Source organism: Megascapheus bottae, chromosome 15 (genome assembly GCF_031878675.1).
Source record: "Megascapheus bottae isolate mThoBot1 chromosome 15, mThoBot2.hap1, whole genome shotgun sequence".
NCBI lineage: Eukaryota > Metazoa > Chordata > Mammalia > Rodentia > Geomyidae > Megascapheus > Megascapheus bottae.
In genome coordinates this window covers 44,236,623-44,256,879 of record NC_143523.1, presented here as the reverse complement: position 1 = coordinate 44,256,879, position 20,257 = coordinate 44,236,623, and the positions used below count along the sequence as shown (strand labels likewise).

Sequence of the window (20,257 nt, the reverse complement as noted above, 5' to 3'; positions counted from 1 at the left end):
ATTCAGAGCAGACATCACTAATCGATCACAGCACACACCCCGAGGCCGAAATCTGCTTTAGAAGCCTGTTCAACCAGGGAGTTGGAAATTGTCTCAAATTGATCAAAGATGAGTAAAACAGATGTGCATCTGTGATCTAAGGTTTCAAGAGGTTGTATCCAATTGAAGCTTAGGTTTCTAGGCCCTAAAGAAGCCACTATTATCATCTAGTGGCAGCTTTGGGGAAATGCAGGCAAAGGGGCTATGCCTAAGCTCAACTTGAAGATGGATTGTGAGGGTCACAGGTGTTAGGGGGGTAGGGAGATGTCTGCAGGCCATGTCAATTTGATTTTCTCTCTCTCTCTCTCTCTCTCTCTCTCTCTCTCTCTCTCTCTCTCTCTCTCTCTCTCTCTCTCTCTCTCTCTCTGTCAGTTGTGGGGTAGGGCTTGAACTCGGCCTGGGTGTTGTCCTTACGCTCTTCAGGTCAAGACTACTGTCCTATCCCTTGGGCCTCAGCGCCACTTCTGATTTTCTAGAGGTTAATTGATGGTAAGAGTCTCACAGTCTTTAGTGCCCTGGCTGGCTTTGAACTGGGATCCTCAGATCTCAGCCTCCTGAATAGCTAGGATTACAAGCGTGAGCCACTGAGCCACCATGCCCAGTGGTGTTCTCTTAACTCAAAAGGAGGAGGTTTATGTGTCCCCACTCACCTCCTGCTAGCTGCTGACCCCATGTCCCTGTGCAGGGGACCTCTGGCTCCTACCCCAGCACCCTAGGCACCTGACCTGACTTGTGACTGAGCACCAAGGTCAGGGAAGAGCTACTCCTACTTGAGTGGCTGTCACCTAAGCACAATACAAAGCACTCATGGAGGAGAGGGGAATGGAGGCAGGAGGCAGGGGTGGAGGTCAGAGATTGGGGAAGGTAGCCTACCTGTTGACAAGCAGGAAGTTGGCCACGAGGCACAGCAGGGAGGGCACGGTGGAGGCGATGGCCAGGTAGCTCTCAAAATAGTTCTGGAAGCACAGGAGTGGGGAGGCCGCTGCAGTCACTCAGGGGCGGAGATGAGGAGCCACCCTGGGGTAAACACAGGGCACCTCAGGAGCAGGCTGCTCCCATTGTCCCCAGACACACCTAGGACCCATGGTTAAGTCCAACCCAGCCTGGCCTACCCCCATCTCCAATTTCAAACCCTCACTCGGTCACTCAACCAACAGCAGCTGGTGCTAGCTGTGCTCTGGGCTGGGTCCTAGGGAGGAATCTGCCATTGCTCCTGTCCCCAGGGAGGCCCACAGTCACACCTCCTGCACCCGTCCATAGATATTGCACAAACTGAATATAAGTAAGAGAAAAGCTTTGTATAATTAGTCTTCTATAAGACTGTCACAACACAGCCAACTACCTCTGTTTTGTTGAGGCTCAGGACCAGGGCGGAGCTCCTGGAAATGCTGGCTCCAGGCTCACTTTTTCTGACAGAGCTGCTCCAGAAGGCAAAAGGCAAAAGCCACTTAGGGGGAAGTGGCTTTTAGAGTGGTCTGGATAGGTGGGCAAAAGACATTTTGTTGACAGCAGTTTGGGAATCTAAAGAGGAATTCTTGCTTATTGTCTGATGGACCTTGAGCTCAGGTCTCAGTATGCAGACTGGGTGTTGGTCAGCACCTCAGTGCTGCCCTCTGATTACCACAGATTCACCATGTGGGCATAAACCCCTAGTGCAACAGAGTGACCAGGACTGAGCTGCATCAGTACAGCACCTGTCTAGAATGGGCAAGGCCCTCCCACATATGCCCAGCACTGCCACAAAGGTAAAAGGCAGACAGTGCCCAGGCCCAAAGTTCAAGTCCCACCACAACACACACACACACACACACACGGTACTAGAAGTAAAAGGCAAGGACTGACTCTCTTGGCTTCAGTCACCGTGGGTCAAACCATGAACCCCACATGGCTAGCAATGAATTCTAAGCTGTGTTGAGCTTCCACATATTGAGTATTTACTGAGTAACAAATACAATCCATTTTATGTGAATTATACCATTTAACTCTAAATGAGCAAAAAGTATTCCACGCTGGAAAGCCAGAAAAAGGTAGCCTGAATTAGGACAGATTTCAAGGACAGACATTGCCTGTGCAAAGAATGTATGCCGAGCACTTTCTCAGGAAAGAGTCATACGAATCTCTTGCCCGCTAGGACTACAGCATTCACACTGGAATCAAGGCAGAGCATGAGGTCTTTAACAGTTCCAAACACTGTAAGACAGCAAACCAGGGGGAGGAAAATTGTGGGGTGCTAAGGAGTTCCAGGCAGGAGAATGGGGACAGCCCTTGAGAAAAGGGGAACAAGTGTGGGCTCAAGGGAAGGTCCCAGAGGAGGTGGGGCCACAGCCAGACCTTGGAAGAGTCAGAATTCTCCTTTCTAGGTAAATCTGTCCGTTAGAGCAAGCCAGAACGCTGTGGTCATGGGCCCCTACTGGTCTGCGGCACAGTCCCTTTGGAGCCTGATAGGGCTTTGTGCTCTTTGAAATCTGTACGCTGAATGTAAGGGCTCCAAGGCATGGCAATTAAAATGATAATCATGGCTGGTGTGGTCCATCAACCATGAGCCTTAGAAATAGTCTTTGAGGTGCCACCTCATTGTTCCTGTCCTGATGGGCTCAGCAGAGCCTGGACTGGTGGGCAGTCAGTGAATTACATAGTGACACAGAAACTGGGCCCACGTGAGGCACCAGGGAGTGACACAGAGACCAGTGGCCAGGAAGTGAGGGCTGCAGAGGGGAGTTGGGGCTCCTGGGACCCAGGCCCCTAATGGCCCCCTTCCATCAGTGACAAGTCCAGGAACAGCTGTCACATGGGGTGGAGAATTTTTATTTTCTAGAGCAGGCTCAGGTTTTAGGAATGGGGATTTTCCAGGTAACTGAATGTTCCAGTTTGTTGATAGTCAAGCAGAGACAGTCCTTTAATGTTAGAAAGCTTTTTAAATATTGACAGCTGAAGAGGACTCCCTGTCCTTTTCTCTGTTGAGGGAGACCAGTGCTCTGCTTTACACAGAATGTGTGAGGTAGGGAGCATGGACTCGGCAGTGTGCCAACCTTCCTTCAGGACCAGTGGGAAGGGATGGGGCCATGAGAGTTGGGTAGATGCACCCTATGGAATTTTTTTTGTTAAACTTCATTGTAGTTCAGAGATGTGATTCTTTTTTTTTTTTTTCTTAATTATTTGCCAGTATATAGAGATAGGCTAGCAAAATGAGGCGTAGAAGGCAGATGTTTAAGGTCACTCTATGACTCTATCCCCACCCAACTCTGCAACCGTCCTTTACTCAGCTTCCTGTCAGACCCAGAACAATGCACCCCTCCACAAGGACAAGAAGGCCATAACTTGCTGGACATACTGGTCCCGGTCAGCCTTCCCTTGTCAAATGCTCTGAGGAAATTTGTTTTGTAACTGGCATGTGCCGATTTCAGGAAACTGGAACTGGTTTATGTACCACCCATACCTATTCGCCAGAGCCTATGTATGCACTGCTTGATTCCCAGGCTGCAAGCAGTGGCTGTGGGAGGGGCTAAGAACCTTCCAGAATGGTGGGATCGGCTTTGACCAAGAGAGGCAAGAGATAGGAGGTGTCAGAAGATAAACTGTCCCCCTCATCACTATTCTGAAATGTGGTGGCTCCCAGGGCTGCTCTGGGGACATTCCATGAGCCTGTGCAGCAGTTGGGTTCTGCTGCAAAGCTGAGGCCAGCTCAGGGCTACCACAGCTTATATCAGCCTGGCCTCCTTTCCGCACCCCACCCCCCCAGTCTTCCCGACAGTGTCCCCACAGGTGCGGCCTCAAAAGCCTTTCTGAGAACTACCCAGCAACAGGAAGGACCTTGATGCACTTTGCAAGTGTGTGCAGGTAGCACTGCCTTCTTAGGCTCCTTTTTATCCTCCCACTGCATGCCAGGGGATATAAAGACATTTGAATACTGGTCCAGACACGCGGAGGCTGGATGCTCTCAGTCCTGTTCCTCTCAAGTGCGATATCTCTCTCCCTCTCTCTCTCCCCCTCTCTCTCTCTGCCAGTCTTGAGGCTTGAACTCAGGGCCTGGACACACTGTCCTTAGACACTTTTTATTCAAGGCTAGCGCTTTGCCACTTTTTTACTCAAGGCTAGCGCTTTGCCACTTGAGCCACAGCACCACTTCCAGCTTTTTTCTGGGTATGTGGTACCAAAGAATGGAACCTAGGGCTTTGTGATGCCAGGAAAGCACTCTACAGCTAGGCTATGCTCCCAGCCCCTCAAGTGCTCTCAAATGAACACCTCACAGGGGATTTATGATAAAATGCATTGGGGTCTTTCCTGCAGAGTTCACCTCCATGAGACCTGATTCTTCAGAGCTCCCACAGAAGACTGTTTCTATTCTATTACCCCACGTCTACCTCACAGGCCAGCTGTAGCCATGTAAGTAAAGGGGCAAGACCACGGGCAATGACATTGGGATCGCCATGTAGGAGAATGAAGTGTTCTATGCCAGAGCTCCCAGTCCTGCGAGCAGTGGAACTTATGGGCCCCAGGCAGGAGCTGAGGCTGGTGGGTAACTCTAGGCCGGCAGCCATGGCTGGGCTATTTTACCTTTTTTTCTTCATTTCTTCCTTTCCTCATTTCTTCCTCTACTTCCTGTCTCCTCCCTTTCTTCTGCTCATCTCCTGTTCCCTGAGGGAGTGTCCTGGGGAGGGGGCACTTTTCCAGGGCTTTAAGGAGTTGGCTATTAAGATCAGGGGAAACATTTCCACAGATATAGTAGGTGGGGAGAAGGTAAAAAGAAAAGCGGGAACCCCCACAGGACCCTGCCTGGGCAAGCCCATGGAGGGAGAACTCTTGCCACTCAAGACTCAAGTTCACCTGTGGAAGATGACTTCACAGACCTCCCTCTCAATTCAGGGATTGGCTGGGTTAAGACACACTGCATTGTGCTGGGTACTCAGGTAGGAAAGGCTAGCATGAAGCCATGCAGTCACCCCACCAGGTGTTAGTGACAGAGAGAAGCCATCAGAACCACTCTGAATTCCCAAGCCTACTGGACAGGTTGCTCTCCTTAGGGTGGGGCCTAGCTCTGGGGGCTAAGGGAAAAAGATGCACCGCTTGGATGTTTGATCTGACTCCCTGCCCTCCACCATCTCCCCAGGTTGTCTGCACTCTATTATCACCTGGGACCTGGGTCTAGTCAAATTACTTGGAGTACCTCACAATTACCCCAGCCTTTGGTAGGGACATGAAAGGCATCCACAATGGGTCAGGGAAACAGAGGCCCTGCAGGACATCTAGGCAAAACTGCTTCCAGGTGGCTTCATGCCTGCACGGCTTTATTATAAACTGAAGAGCCACTAACAAGACCTAAAAACCTCTAGTAATACATGGCTACACTCCATCCTGGGGCAACCATGCCTTCCTTGTTTGCCCCAGGGGCAATAGTGCCCTTCTCAACAGTGGGGAGGCCTGGCACTCAGCCCCAATGTGAGCGGCTTTTCTCTCCAGGTGGGAAGCTGCCTAGGCCAGCAGATGCTACATTCGATTTCTCTCCTCTCTGCCTACAGGCTACACAAGACTGAGGCCTGTGTGAATCGTCACCTCTGTCCAATCTTATCACCTGTGTCCCTGGGCATTTGCACTGGCCTATGAACATGAAGTAGAAAAGTTGTCACCCATCTAGCTATCCCTGGGTAGACTAAGTCATAACTGGTGGCTTTAACAGGTAAGTATGGGCTGGAGGTGTGACACAGTGAAAAAAGTGGCAGTGTAGTGAGGCACTGGACAGGCCTCCCCTGACTGGGCAAACCCTCAGGGTGAAGTCAGACTGAAACTTAAGCCCAGGAATACCATACATCAGTACCTAGCTGGCAGGTGAGTATGGATCAGCTGTTTACAGCCAGATCAGGGAGCACTCAATTTGCTTGTGATAGTGCTTTAAAAAAAAAAAAGTCATTTAATCTGCCACACTCTGGCCCAGTGTGTGACCACGAGGATTGGAGAGAGGTGCTCCTCACACACTATTTTAAAAGTCAGCTGAGCCAGCCTGCCAGATGTGAGGCCATTTTCTTCTGCTCTGCCATGCTGAGAGGCCCCGTGCTAAGCTGCTCTTCTGGAAGAATTTCATTCTGGGCTCAGAGTCCAGGTAAAGAGGGGTTTCTGGGCAGGGAGGCCCTGAAATGAGCCCGTTTATCTCCAGCAGGCCCTGGTTAAGCTTCTTCTCTTCTGAATGCCATTTGAGCACTTCAAAATAAGTGTAGCAAATTAGTCATGAGCTGCGGTGGCCTCAAGCCTGCAATGAATGCCAGTGAAGGGTTTGGCCCGGCAGCTCGGAGCTGTGCATGGCCCCCACCTCCAGACGGCAGTCGGGGAGGCGGCTGGGCTCCTGCGGGCCAAGAAAAGCGATTCCAGCCTGGGGGTGGCAGCTCAGGGCAGCAGAGCGTCACCTGGAGCACAGGGGCATGAAATTAGCAGCGGCGAGCAGGATGGGGCAGAGAATGGTCTGCTGCTGTAAACTTGCTGCCTTTGAGGACTTGGGGTCCCCAGCCTAGGACGTTGAAGGGGGCCTGGCACACACACCTCACTCCTAGGCAACTGAGGTCAGCAGAGAAGTCCAGGAGGGTGGGGCAGCATCTTTTCTGTGTGTGTGTGGGGAGGGGGGAACTGGCCCAAGAAAGAATGGTTGTGCTGGGGACAAAAACATGAGAAGGGGTATCAGTGTGTGTGAAGTAATATACCTTCTATCTGGCGAATATAATGGTAACCCTTCTATTAATTACAATAGAAAATTATTTTTAAAAAGAATAATAAAAAAAGATTGGTTGTGGGGGGCTAAGTGGACATGGAGTGAGGCATCACACCAGCCCAGGAGCCAGGCAGGAGCCCAGGTCCTGAGAGCATGGCTGGAGTGGCGAAGAACAAAGCTGGGGTCTAAATCCCATGGATCTGCAAAATCTCTGGCCAGACATACTGAGCTACTGTCCATCTCATGGGGAGCTCCTGACAGATATCTGCATGCAATTCCAGCATTAGTGCCTTGGCCCTTGGTCTTAGGCAGTCTCCAGGCTCTGGTACACTTGGGCTTCTAGAATCTTGGTAAATGCTGAGAAGCCTACACAGTCCTATATTGTTCATCTTTGTGTTTTTAGTTAGATTATTTAAAATCTAACTAGTTTATTTAAAATTGGCTAGTCCAATTTGGCTTCAAACTCATGATCCTCTTGCCTTAACCTCTGAGTCCTAGGATTATAGCTTTTCACTCTCAGAAAGAAGTCAGCTTCCTCCAATTGAGATCATCTTTCTGGTTCCTGTTTTTGGGTTTTTTTTAATTTCCCCCTCAGCTTTCTCTCTTCACTGCTATTTCTTCCTTTCCTACCAGTCAAGAGGACCCTCCATTTTTTTTTTTTTTGCCAGTCTTGGGGCTTGAACTCAGGGCCTCAGCATTGTCCTTGGGTTTTCTCAAGGTTAATGCTCTGCCACTTGAGCCACAACACCACTTCAGGCTTCTTCTGAATATGTGGTACCAAGGAATCAAATCTGGGTTTTCATGCATGCTAGGCAAGCACTCTACCACTAGACAACAACTCTTGGCCCCAGGACTCTCCAATCTTAAGTCTCCATTTGGCTGAAAGAAATGCACTTCAATTTGGTTTACCCTCCAAACCACAAGGCTTCTTCTTTCCTTCCTTCTACATTCCTGAGAGCAGAGTCCCTGCCCTTCCCAAGTAGGTCAAATAATGGCCCCCTAAGTTCTTGCCTATGCAGAAACTCGGGGTGGGACTGGATTTGGAAAGATGGTTCTGTGGGTATGGGTAAGATGTGCTTTGAGCTTTCTGCTCGTGCTGGGGGGATGGTAAGAAGAAGAGAGGATACACAGGGGGTCCACAGAGGCAGAGAGTGGAATGGCAAGGCCTCAGACCTGGAACACAGAAGTGGAAGTCCCCAGAGGCTGTAAGAATGCACTGATTCTTGCCTGGATGTGGTACTTTGTCTCATGAGCCTGAAGAAGCCTGTATTCTACCTTTGAGAAACCTATACACTCCTCTCCTGGAACCCTGTCTTGTAGTCCCACCTCCCTCCTCTTCCCTGTCCCTGACTGGCTACTCCACACTGCCCCACCCCAGGAGCTCCTGTTTGTGAGGCCATCCTCCTCCTTTTGGCTCTTTTTCAGGATAGCATGGAGGCTGCTATATGAGTAGGAGCAAGATACAGAGGCTTGTCGTGATGGTAGGACTTCCTCCTGCCCCTCTCCCCTCCTGTCCAATGCAGACAGATAACTAGCCCTTTACACACATAACTGAGCCTACTGGATGTTCTGGACATATGGAAATGCCCTTTGGAGTTAAGGGGACAGGAAGAAAATTAACAGGTAGAGTCCATGTCAGGTGGTGGTAAGTATTATAGAAAAAAATGAACCCAGGCTGCTCCCTCTGGGATCTGTCAAGGATCTCCAGTATGGAAAAGAACCACAGGGGAGTGTCTAGTCCACAGTGAGTCAGGCAAACAACTGTCCCTGAGCTAAAATGGCCACTTCTGAAAACCCTGGGACCTGATCTCTCCCACCTTAACCGCTGAGGCAGAGCTAAGGAGCTAAGCAGAAGCCACCTGGCCCTCAAAGCCTAGTCACCCTCGGGTACTTGCAGAGTTTTCAGCCCCAGTCTAAACTAACCATTACAAATAAACTGGTTTTGGTATTTTGAGGTAGGATCTTAGCCCAGCTAAGAACTTTCCATTCTCCTGCTTCAGCCTTCTAATTACTGAGACTATTGTGGATTAAAGGCATGTGTTACCATACCCAGCTCTTAATACACACACACACACACACACACACACACACACACACACACACACACACACACACACACACACACACACACACACACACCAGATCCAGGGCTTTGCATTTGCTGGGCAGGCACTCTACCACTTCAGCCATTTGCTTCTCCCAGTAGCTGGGATGACAGGTACACACCATTGCACCCAGCCATCCACTGAGATGGAGTCTCGCTGGGCCAAAGTAGTTTGTGGTTCCTAGTCTATCTCCTAAATAAACTAGGATTACAGGCTTGAGCTACCATATCTGGCTCTAATCCCATTATTAAAGAAAGCCTCAGAGTCCTGAGCTACCCAGCAAGGGTAGAACAACCAGAAATACCTCCATATTCCCCGAATCCCAGGTTCCTTCTACCCTGCAGGGTCATAACTGACATGTTGAATCAGAATCTCTTGTATGAAACTCCTTTGTACAACAAACAAATAAATAAGGTGTCTCATTTCTATCCCCAGTCCTGCATCCCTTCCCTGGCAAACCAGGGCCCTAATAGACAGAAGATGTCTTGAGACAGACAGGGTCAGAGAGGTAAGGAGACCAGAAAAGACACACACAGGTAATGACAAATGACTCAAAGCTCAGTCCCAGCAGGCATTAAGGACAGCCTGTGCCTCCTCCTCTGTAGCATGAGGCCCAGGAAAGAAGGGAGAAGACTTTTAAGAAAACTTCCCCAACCTTCCCAGCTACTGTCTGACCACAGCAGCTGCGGCTCCCAGGGGTGCTGTATATCCGTGTTACAGACTGACAGCTAAGGATGAAGGCCAGGCCTGTGGCGTGGTGGAGATCAGCAGGTGGTTAGGTGCTGTGGCCACCATCTGTGGGAGGAAGGAAGCCACTGCCAGCTCCATACATACCTCCTCTCAACCAGCTGCTTCAGCTGTGAGGAGGCAGGTTCTCTTCTCCAGTAACACGTGCTGCTACAGGTCTCTGGTACACATATGTTCATGCACACACGCACATGCACACAAGAACAGCAGCAGTCCAGCAGAGGCTCCAGGCACCTACCATCACCACAGACCCATCCCACAAAGGCACTTGGCATCCTGTGTGGAAACTAATCAGGGTCTTGCTCTCCAGATACTCATAAAGGTCGAGCACCTTAAAAGGTCAATCACCAGAGGAGCATCAGGGCCCAGGCCATCTTCTAGTTTGTCCAGAAAATCATCTCTAGATTCTAAAGATGTATGCAGGAAGAAATAAAAATGAAGGTAGAGAGCAAGCAATCGATAGATAGCCTGAGCGGGCTGGGGGACATGGTGTGAGGTGTGTGTGTATGTGTGTGAGTATGTGTGTGGGGGGGGAGGGTGTCATGAGTGGAAAGAGAGAAAATAATAAGAATTAGAGCAGTCATTGTCATCAAAAGCACGACTGGAAGCAATTCAAGCCGGCCATTTTCTCTCCCTCTGCAGGATGTGGCAAGAGCCAAAAGCAGGAGAAAAAGCCATCACAGGTGTGGTGGTTAGGAAAGGCTGGTCTGCAGTCAGAATCAGAGGGTGGACAAGGGAATTTACAAAATGAATCACTTTGGGTTCCCGTTTTTAAAAATGGCTTGGAGCAGTAATCCATACCAGCTAAACAGGCAGGTGGCAGGGAGGGAGACGAGAGCCTTCCCTCTGCAGCTGGCAGCTACCTGCCCACTCCTGAGCCCCCTTCTACTGTGCCTGGCCCTCAACCATCTCCTCTCCTGGGCTGACAGGGCTCAGGCAACACCCACTTCACCTGCCTCAATGCACTTGAGAGGAGAGGCTGCTAGCCTCGCATAACCATCCTTTGGAATTCTGCCCTTGAAGGCGGGGCTGCCAAGCTTGCAACCCCTCTGGTTGAGAGAAATCAGAGGGGCACCGAGATCAGCTAATGGGGGTGGCACCATCCTATGGTGCCAGCCATACTTCTGCCTAGAAGAAAAGATACTGGACATAGGTCCCTTGCCAGAAGGCCCCAATTAGAGACAAGTCTGCAAGATAGGCTCCCCAGCCTACTGAGGACCCCAAGAAACCACAGCAGACTCCAAGTCCCCTACTCTGGTCTGAGCACAGGGTAAGCAGGGCACTTAGTATCTTGGTAGAATGAGCTAAAGCCAAGCTGGTAGAACAGGCCTTTCTGATTACAGACTGCTTCCCACGACTGGCTAGGAAACCCAAATGATAAGTTGTGCCCAGGGCTGTATTTTATTTGTTTTTTGTTGTTGTTGTCATTTTTTTTTTTATCTCTTGCTGCCTCTTTCCTTGGGTTAGAAGTGAGAGCTGTCTGTTTCCAGACCCCTTTTCCTCTGGTGTGTTCAGGAGCCCCACTTTGACTGCTCCCTTCTCCAGTTTACCCAGCTACCTGCACAGTTAGATGACTTGAGTTCTCTCCAGCTCTGGCCTCACAGCCTGCTCCTGCTTAAAGCAAAGTCCCAAGGCAGGGCTGATGCAGGACCATGGACTTGGGACAAGCACAGCCATGCTGAGGAATGAACCAAGCCCCAAGCTCTTACATCCCATCCTCCTTCAACCATCCAGGCTTTACGGAGCTCCATGGAGCACCCCAGGCTCTCTACTGAGACTTATCCTTTCACTGTCCTGAACTTTTAGAGGAGATCCTCCTACTCCACTGCTAGACTTGACAAACTGACCTTCAGGTCTTGAACTTCAAGGAGGCTGGCCTAAGTCTCTCATGATGTTGCTGTAGCCTGGTTATTCAGAAGCGTCACTTTTCATTCCTAACAGTGCCTTGGATGTGTAAGCTGGTCACACCGAGTCCACCCTCAGTCCAGCTACTCAGAATTAGGCACATGGAGTTAGTTGGGATTTTTTGCTTGTTTGTTTAGTTTTTGTTTGTGATAGTACTAGGGTTTGAATGCAGGACTTTGTACTTGCTAGACAAGTACCCCCACCAGCCACCATCACCCCTACATCATCCCCTTTAAATTTTTTATGATAGGGTCTCATGTTTTTGCTAGGCTGGTCTGAGGGAAGATTCTACTAGTTGTGTCTCCCTCAGAGCCAGGAAGACACTCACATACCACCACACTTGAGGTCTTGCTAATGCATTCTCTAGATTGGGCTTGAATCTCAGTCCTCCCAATCCCTACTTGTCTCATAACTGGAATTATAGGCATGCACCACCTCATGTCGCTTGGAGAGTGAGCTTTAAAGTCTGCCAGGTGATTCTCACAGGCTGAGGATGCTGAGGTGACTAGAGAGGTCAGAGAGCATGCTGGTTCCAAGTGTGGACTCTACTGACTTGCTAGCAAATGACTTTGGGTCAGAGGCCTTAAACCTATGTACTTCTGTCCCCCCATCCCCCACCTGAAACTGGAAAGAACAGCAGAAGCTTCCGTATAAGGATGAAGGAAGACAGAAGGTCATGGAGTGGGTGGGTAGGGCTGTATGGCTGGGACTTGGAGACATCAGCAAATCATTGCCAGGACCTCTGATAACGTATACTCCTGTTTCCTCTTCTCAAAACTAGTTCATCCTGGTTCCTTTCAACCCTTCCTCTCTGAGTGAGGCTGCCCTTCCTCTCGGCTGTAAGGAGGCACGAAGTTATGCCAGCTTGCTTCTTTGAGGGGATCAAATGAGAGACTGGCTTAGGCTCCACCCACAGAACCAGGCCAACAGGGCTTCCCTCCCTGGAGCTGGAACCCCACTTCATATCTATAGCAAACTCCTGGGGGCACTGTGGACATTCCCCCCCCCCCGCATCCCCCCCCACCAATTTTCTTCTGTTAATGAATGGAGCTTTCCTTGGTAGTCATAGGATATCCAGTGCCACAAATATAATGTGCCACCATGTGCTGGGCCCAGGGAAGCTCAGTAAGAGCTGACGGCATGGTGAGAGAGCCTCTTCCCTGTCATCCCAAAGCAAAACAGACAGAAGAGGAGACAGGGAAATTATAGCATTTTAAATACATGTCAAAAGGGCCAGACTGTGAAGTTAAACTCAGGAAGTAAACTGAAAAAGCAGATAAGCACCCTTCCTAATGCATCTACTTTTTTTTTGGTGGGTCATGGTGCTTGAACTGGGCCTGGGCACTGTCCCTGAGCTCTTCAGCTCAAGGCTACGCCCTACCCTTGAGCCAAGCCCTACTTCCCATTTTCTAGAGGTTAATTGGAGATAAAGAGTCTCAGGTCCTTTTGTGCCCGGCTGGCTTTGAATCTTGATCCTCAGATCTCAGCCTCTAGAGTAGCTAGGATTACAGGCGTGAGCCTGGCTACATATCTACTTTTTAATGTTACATTACAAGAGGAGGAGACTTTGGAGGGGCTAGCTTTCTAATTCTTTTTTTTTTTTTTTTTGCCAGTCCTAGGGCTTGAACTCAGGGTCTGAGCACTGTCCTTGGGCTTTCTCAAGGCTAGCACTGTACCACTTGAGCCACAGCACCACTGGCTTTTTCTGTGTATGTGGTACTGAGGAATAGAGCCTAGGCCTTTGTACATGTTAGCCAGGCACTCTACCACTAGCCCATGCTCCTGGCCTCCTGACTGCTTCTTTAAAATGGTAAATATTTGGGACTCTTTGTAGCTTGTGGCTTGGGAGAGAATGAAAAACATGTCTGGCAAAAGAAATCTGGCTCTTTGTGCTGTACCAGCTATCCTGGTACTGCAGGATGGCAGAGACAGGATGATCCCACAAGAGTAAAACACTGCTGACAGCTTGGTATACAGGGACCTGAGTTCAAGCTTCTGAGTGTCAGGCTGGAAGAGGAGGCCAGACCAAAGACATGCTTTCCATAGAATGTTGCTGGGTGCAGTGGTGCATGCATGTGATCCCATTTCATAGGAGGTAGAGACAGGAGGATCACAAGTTCAAGGTCAGCCTGAACTACACAATGAAACAAAACAAACATCTAAAAAGTCTAAAACACTGTATTTGGTGGATTCAGGCTGTGACCTGGCCTCTACCTCCAGGACACACCACTCTGAGGATGACCGATTTTATTACCTACCTACCATCTCTATGAATTCTCTACATGGGAAGACAGGTTGTTTAACTTGTCTGAGCCTTTGGCTTTCTATCTACACACACACACACACACACACACACACACACACACACACACACACACACTACTAAGACATGCTGGCTAAGCAACAGGAAGAAGAGGAAACATCCTGGCCCACAAGACACTATTCTACAACGCAGATGGCCGCATCCTGGACCATCTATTAAGATAATGGCCCAGATCCTTTGGGAGCACAGGCCCCTGACCAAGGTCAGGCATTGGACTTGAGGGCAGAAGGACTGATATGTCCTTTTACTGGCAGAGCTAAACAAGAAAGGCTGAGAGAATCAAGCCAGGAACCTTGACTCAAACATGTAATCATAGGAATTTGTGAGGCAGAGATATGGGATTGTGGTTCCAGGACAGTCAGGGGTTAAAAGAATTTTGAGACTCCCTCAATGATGGCCTGGGTACAGTGGCATGAACCTGTTATTCCAGCAATACAGAGAAGCACAAGTAGGAGGATCACAGCCCAGACTGGCCAGGCATAAAACAAGATCTTCCCTGAAAACAATCAATGGGAAAAGGGGCTGGAAGGATGGCTCAAGTAGTATAGTACTTGCCTAGCAATCAGTTTAAACCCTCGTTGGGGGCGGGGGGCGCTCAGGTAGTTGCCTTCCCATATCTGGACAGCCATTACACAATCATCAAAGCATTTGGGAGGGCCTCAAAGGTTAGTTCCATGCCTGGTAACCCTACCCAAAATGGGATGAAACCCCAAGCACCAGCAGCATACAGACAGTGGGTCCTTATCCAACTTCCTGTCTTTCTCCCACTCACCACTATCTTTCCATTCTTTGTGGTTTTTCTCCCACCCTTGGGACAGCATTCCAACCCTAGCCATGTGCACCCAAGAACCAAGGAACATATGCAACATCCCAACCACCCCTAGCAGCCCAGCCCCCAGGCAGAAGTTGGTGAGTCCAGAATACCACAGCCTACAGCTCACCTACAGCTCACCTACCTGCCTGTCTTTCATGTCAAGCCTCCCTCCCTTTTTGATGTTGTAATGGTTTTGCTGCTGGGCTGACCCAAGCCTGTGGTAGGTTTATTTGAGGTCCTCATTCCAGAGAACAGAGCTGGCAGAGACAAGCAGGATGTTTTCTAACCTTCCCCCAATCTGTTCCAGGCAAGAAGAAATGAGCCTGAGATGGGATGTGTTCACAAAACAGGAGAGGGAGGGTTCAAACATTCTTACTGGCCAAACTCCCCACCAAACAACATCCATCCCAGGGAAACATTAAAAGGAACAAACGCGCAGACCTTTAGCTACCAAGGGCAGCTGGCAGTTAGAAAAACCCATTTGACTCTCCCTCCTTCCCTCTGAATGGCTGAGCTTCCTCTTGCTAGGAAGTCAGGAAGACTGGGGGGAGGTGAGGGCGGCAATGAGGAATGAGGCAAAGAAAAATGGCCCACAAAATGCAGAAATACCCCAGCATGTTTGCTTCCCAAGCCTGGCACATGAATCCAGGGGTGACAGGTCTCTCATCTCTGATGCCAAGAGCCAGGAGCTGCGGGCAGTGGCAGGTACTACATCCGCACCTGCCAGTACTTGGAAAGAGGCAATAAAGCATCATAGTAGGGCCTGGAATGCTAAGTGCCTGCAGCTGGGAAGGGATGGTCCTGAGAGCATATCTCTAGCAAACAGAGTGGCTGTGCACTTCCTCATACTCTCTGGTGCCTGTGCCCCGGGGCAGCGGTGGGCCAGTGCATATGTGACCCAGCCCTGCTCAAGAAAAGGGCCAGCCAGGGGCCTTTGGAGGACACCTGCATGATTGACTGAGGCCTGGGAAAGCTGAGACATCGCAGTCACCAGTACATAAAAGCAGACAACAGGGTAACCCAACCAAGCCAGTACCACCAGGCCACACAGAGCTCAGAAGTGCAGCCACCCTCCAAGTAACGACCAAGGCACTGAGGATTATCCAGTACTTGGGGTAGTGTGCCAGGCCTGGCCTCTCCTCCAGGCTTAGGACACATCGCTGAAGCCTAAAAGGGAGAGAGGCGGCACCTACATTTACACACTCAGAAAGTGAGGCAGATTCCAGAGCCAACAGGTAGGATCTGGCCTCCGAACCTATGCCTTAGCCAGAGCTCCTTGAAGCCCACTGTGCCTGTCAGTCACTTAGGGTCTTGGGAACTTGGGCACCTGTTTCGGGGCTGAGTGGGGCTGAGGGCAACATTACAAGCAAGCTCCTAGACTCCCATGGCCCCAGAACCACATCTAGAGCAGGGCTCTAGACCACTGTGCTCCTACAACTATGCTGGGAAAGGGTCAGTGTAGCTTGGGAGAGCCCGGGAGGTAGATGGAGATCTTCATTTGTCCTAAAAGACTCGTGCCTACAGCATGCCTCCTTCCCAGTCTTTAAATGCACTAGCTCCAGAAACCAGCAGCCTTTGTCTTGGGGCTCAGGCTACTGTCCTGAAGATTCCCTTCCCCCTGTATAGTCTGGGTATGGCTTCACCGCCCCCCACCCCCAAGGCTTTTATGTTGACAAGAAGGACTAAGAAAGGGAAACTTAATCGAGCTATATCATTTAGAGGTGACATCTGGGGTGATTAGGGTCAGGAGGTAAGGTCATAAAGGCAGAGTCTCAGGATTGAGTCCTGGCTGCTTTATAAGATGAGGAGAGAACAGACTCATATAACATGTGTTCCCTACCTGTCATCATCTGATGCTCTGTATACTTCAGGATTCCCACCAAGAAGGTCATCACCAGATATGGCCTCTTGACATTGAGCCGCCAGAATCATGAGGCAAACTAAATTTTCTTCAAAACTTATCAGGGCTATGGTGCTTTGTTTACTGCCACAGAAAATAGACTAACAAAATCTCCCATTTCAGCAGGGATGTGGTTCTCTGCCATAAATGTGCATTTAAAGAATGTATTTGAGGCCAGGCATGGTGGCTTACACCTATGATCTTAGCTACTCAACATGCAGATGCAAGAGGATCTCAACTTTGAGTCTAGCCCAGGAGAAGTAGTCAAGACTCTACTTCAAAAACAAAATATAAAACAAGAGGGCTGGATGGGGAGAACGGGCAAGTATATATATATAGTTCAAGTGCTAGACTAGTTGGCTAATAAGCCTTGGACTGTTTTTTTTTTTTCTTTTTTAAATTCATGGCCAAGGAGGTATGCTTAACTCACATCTGACCTTGGGTTCAACCCACAGCACCAAAAGACTACATTTCCCAGCATTCATTGCAGCTAACATAATCACATGGCTGAATTGACCAATATAATATAAATGGATGCCAAGTTTTACCTCTAGGAAGTGGTCTTACAAGCCACAGACATTCCCTCCTTTCCACTGATGTAGTGGCAGGAACTCCAATAGCAACGTTTGAAATTTTATTTATTTTTTGCTAGTTGGTACCAGGGGTTGAACTCACTCAGGACCTTTGTGCTTGCTCAGCTGGCATTCTACCATTTGAGTTATACCTCTAGCCCTGCTTTTTGCTGAGTTTGAGTCTCACAAGGTGTTTCTGTCCAGGCTGGCTTTGAGTCTCAATACTCCAGATCTCAGCCTCCTAAGTGGCTAGAACTATACGTGTGAGCCACTTGCCCAGCTCCATCAGCCACCTTGAACCCGAGGTAACCTTGAACATGAGAGCTACACATGGGCTCCTGATACTGTGGAATGTCATACAAGCTGTAGGCTCACCATCTGTCTCAGGTTGAATATGAGAAAAAAAATGACTTTCCACTTGGTTTTAACTACTACTCTTGGAATTATTTGTAACTCACACTGAACTTAAGGCTATTTGACACTGCTGGAAACAGGGATCTGTACTCTTGGGTTCTTCCGCCAGGAAAGAGTATGCAATCTGAAGGCAGGAATTGTCTTTCCATCTGCATCTTTCCCTGCCATGGGAAGAAAGTGGCTTCAGCACACAATGTACATCTAAGACCAAAAGGAATTCTTTTTAATGGTTCCTGACTCACATCTGTATTCTCTGGAAGCCACTGACTGCCTTGGAAGGTGTCCTACCCCACAGAAGTACACGCTTACCAGGATGTCTGAGTCCTCAGGGTCCTTCCCTGAGGCCAGGCTGGAACAGTTGTGGAACTTGAATGCCCAGTACTCCTTGGCAGCGATAAAGAAGTTCCATGGCAGCAGGCTTCCGATGCCCATGCTGAAGAAGATCAGATAGGTACCACTGAAGTGATCCTCAGGCCTGGGCAGGCCGGGGGTGTGGTGGTCCAGCAGCTTCTCTGGCAGAGTGTCCTGGCTGGCCTGGAGTTGACCACTTACTGATTTGTATGTGGAGTTGGAAGTATGATACATGGTGTCCTCAGAGACCATGGCCACTGTAGGAACAGGGGAAAGGTGCAGAGAGTGCTTGAGCAGACGCAGGACAGGGACAGATGAAGACTTACCTATGCTACAAAACAACTATATACAACATGGGTCTTACATACTTTCTACAGCCTAGCTGGAGAGCTGTGTGTTTAAGGATAGACTTGAGGTAGGAACAGGCAATCAGAATCCTGAGTGGCTTCAGAGCTCACTTGACCATGCAAGGACCATATAGGTAGTCAACCAGTGCTGGGCAGGCTGGGTGTAAAATACTATGGCCTGGTGGGGCCTGTTGTAAGCAATCCAAAAAGGTAAAGCTGGTCTAAAGGCTTTCATGTTCCTATACAGCCATCAAAAGAGGAATTAAGACTCTGGCTGATCAAAAAACAATCTCCAAACTCGCTTCCTTTCTTATGGAGAAAAGATGTACAATGTACTCTTTGTGAAAGTGTGTGCAGAAAACAAATACACATGCACATATGTACTTGTACATGCAGGATCTCTTGGGAAGGACACAGAAAATCTAGGGTTTGGCAGGGTGGCTCAAGTGGCAGAGTACCTGTCTTTCTAACACAGGGTCCTGAGTTCAAACCCCAGTACTGACAGAAAAAAGAAAGAAAGGTTTAACAGTGGTAGTCTCTAGAATAGGACATGGTCAAAAAGTGAAGGACCAGGACTTGGACTTCATGGCTTACTTACTGGTTTTGCGCCTTTTGAATTCTGAACTGTGTGGATTTATTACCTGCTCAAAAATAAAAATTAAGCCAGGCACTGGTAGCTCATGCCTATAATCCTAGCTACTCAGGAGGCTGAGATTGAAGGATCTCAGTTCAAAGCCAGCCCGGCACTAAAGTCCATGGACTCTTATCTCCAATTAACCATCAGAAAACCGAAAGTGATGCTATGGTTCAAGTGGTAGAGTGATAGCTTTGAGTTGAAAAATTCAGGAACAATGCCCAGGCCCAGAGTTCAAGCCCCATGACTGACAAAAATTAAAATAAATATAAAAATTAAAGCTTTCAAATTAAATATTTTTTTAATAAAAATCCAAGATGTCCAGAGCTGCTTCTAGTAAGCCAGTCCATTTCTTATCTTGTTTCATTTGTGGAAAGACAGATCAACGTGCACGTCACAGGTATGTTAGTGGCTAGGCCAAGGTTTATAGCTCCTGCCTGGGTACCTCATCTATCTGTCATGTCCCACCACAGGATGGCCAATTTGTGGTGGCACCTAAGACCTGGAAAATTCTAGGCTGCTGGTAACTATTGCCCAAAGGGCCATAGGTAAGTTAGCATGGGTGTGAGCTTCAATTTCCCCACCTTTTACAGAGAGGCAAGATTATACAGCTAAGATGCTTGGCCTCAAATGGTCAGGACCTGTTACCAGTTGGCTGCAAGCTGGCATCCTACCTCTATACTCTAGATGGCACCTAATGTGGGTGCTGCTTGACTGAAAACTATTCTCCCAACACTGAAGATGGGGATGTAGAGTCCTTCCTTTGCAGTTTTCTCCCAACAAAAAATGATAAACCAGGAGTGAAGCCTGACTCAGCACAGTGAGTGTGAGACCTTGCCCTGAAGGGACCCTGGGTGCAGAACCTACCCAGGTTCTATCCCAGGAGAACTAGCACATTCCTTGGAATTAAGCCAGGCAGGAACTACGGCCCCTTCCTGCAGATGGGAAGACTGAGGCCTTGGTGGCACATCCAAACAAAGATTCTCAGTAGCTTGAATCAAGTCCAGCATACATACCAGCCATGGGAATGCCTCTGGCACCTGAACTTGACAACAAACAGCATAACATGCTTGGTAGTTACTCTACCATTGACGTCACAGAGGAATGGTCTGAGGCTTGGAAAGGCTGAGTCACTTGCTCAAGGTCACATGGCTATCAAAAGACAACATAGTTGCACAGCTAAGCAGTTTGGGGCCCAAGCAGGCCTCATCTGCTGTCTGCTGGTGCCAAGAGCAGACAGGCCCTCCTTCCTTGAGGCCTGGCAGCCAGGGAACTGTGAGCACAGGCAAAGATAGCGGACAGGTTCCTCATCCATACTTGCTGAACAAACGAGCTCAGTACAACATGTTCCTGACTACCTGCGCCCCAGAATATCCCATCAGCAGGTCTATTTTAAACTCCCTAGATGGCAG

At 49.1% G+C, this 20,257-nt stretch overlaps 1 protein-coding gene across 1 annotated transcript in view; it reads right to left on the bottom strand.

The window, feature by feature from the left end:
• Slc29a3 (solute carrier family 29 member 3) overlaps positions 1 to 20,257 on the bottom strand; it is a 32,842-nt gene that overhangs the window by 11,341 nt on the left and 1,244 nt on the right. Inside the window, exons 2-3 of the mRNA XM_090346499.1 lie at positions 17,823 to 18,121; positions 913 to 995 (exon numbers count right to left, since the gene is read on the bottom strand). Of these exons, the coding sequence (XP_090202625.1) occupies positions 913 to 995; positions 17,823 to 18,121 (382 nt within the window). The remainder of the gene's footprint in view (positions 1 to 912; positions 996 to 17,822; positions 18,122 to 20,257) is intronic.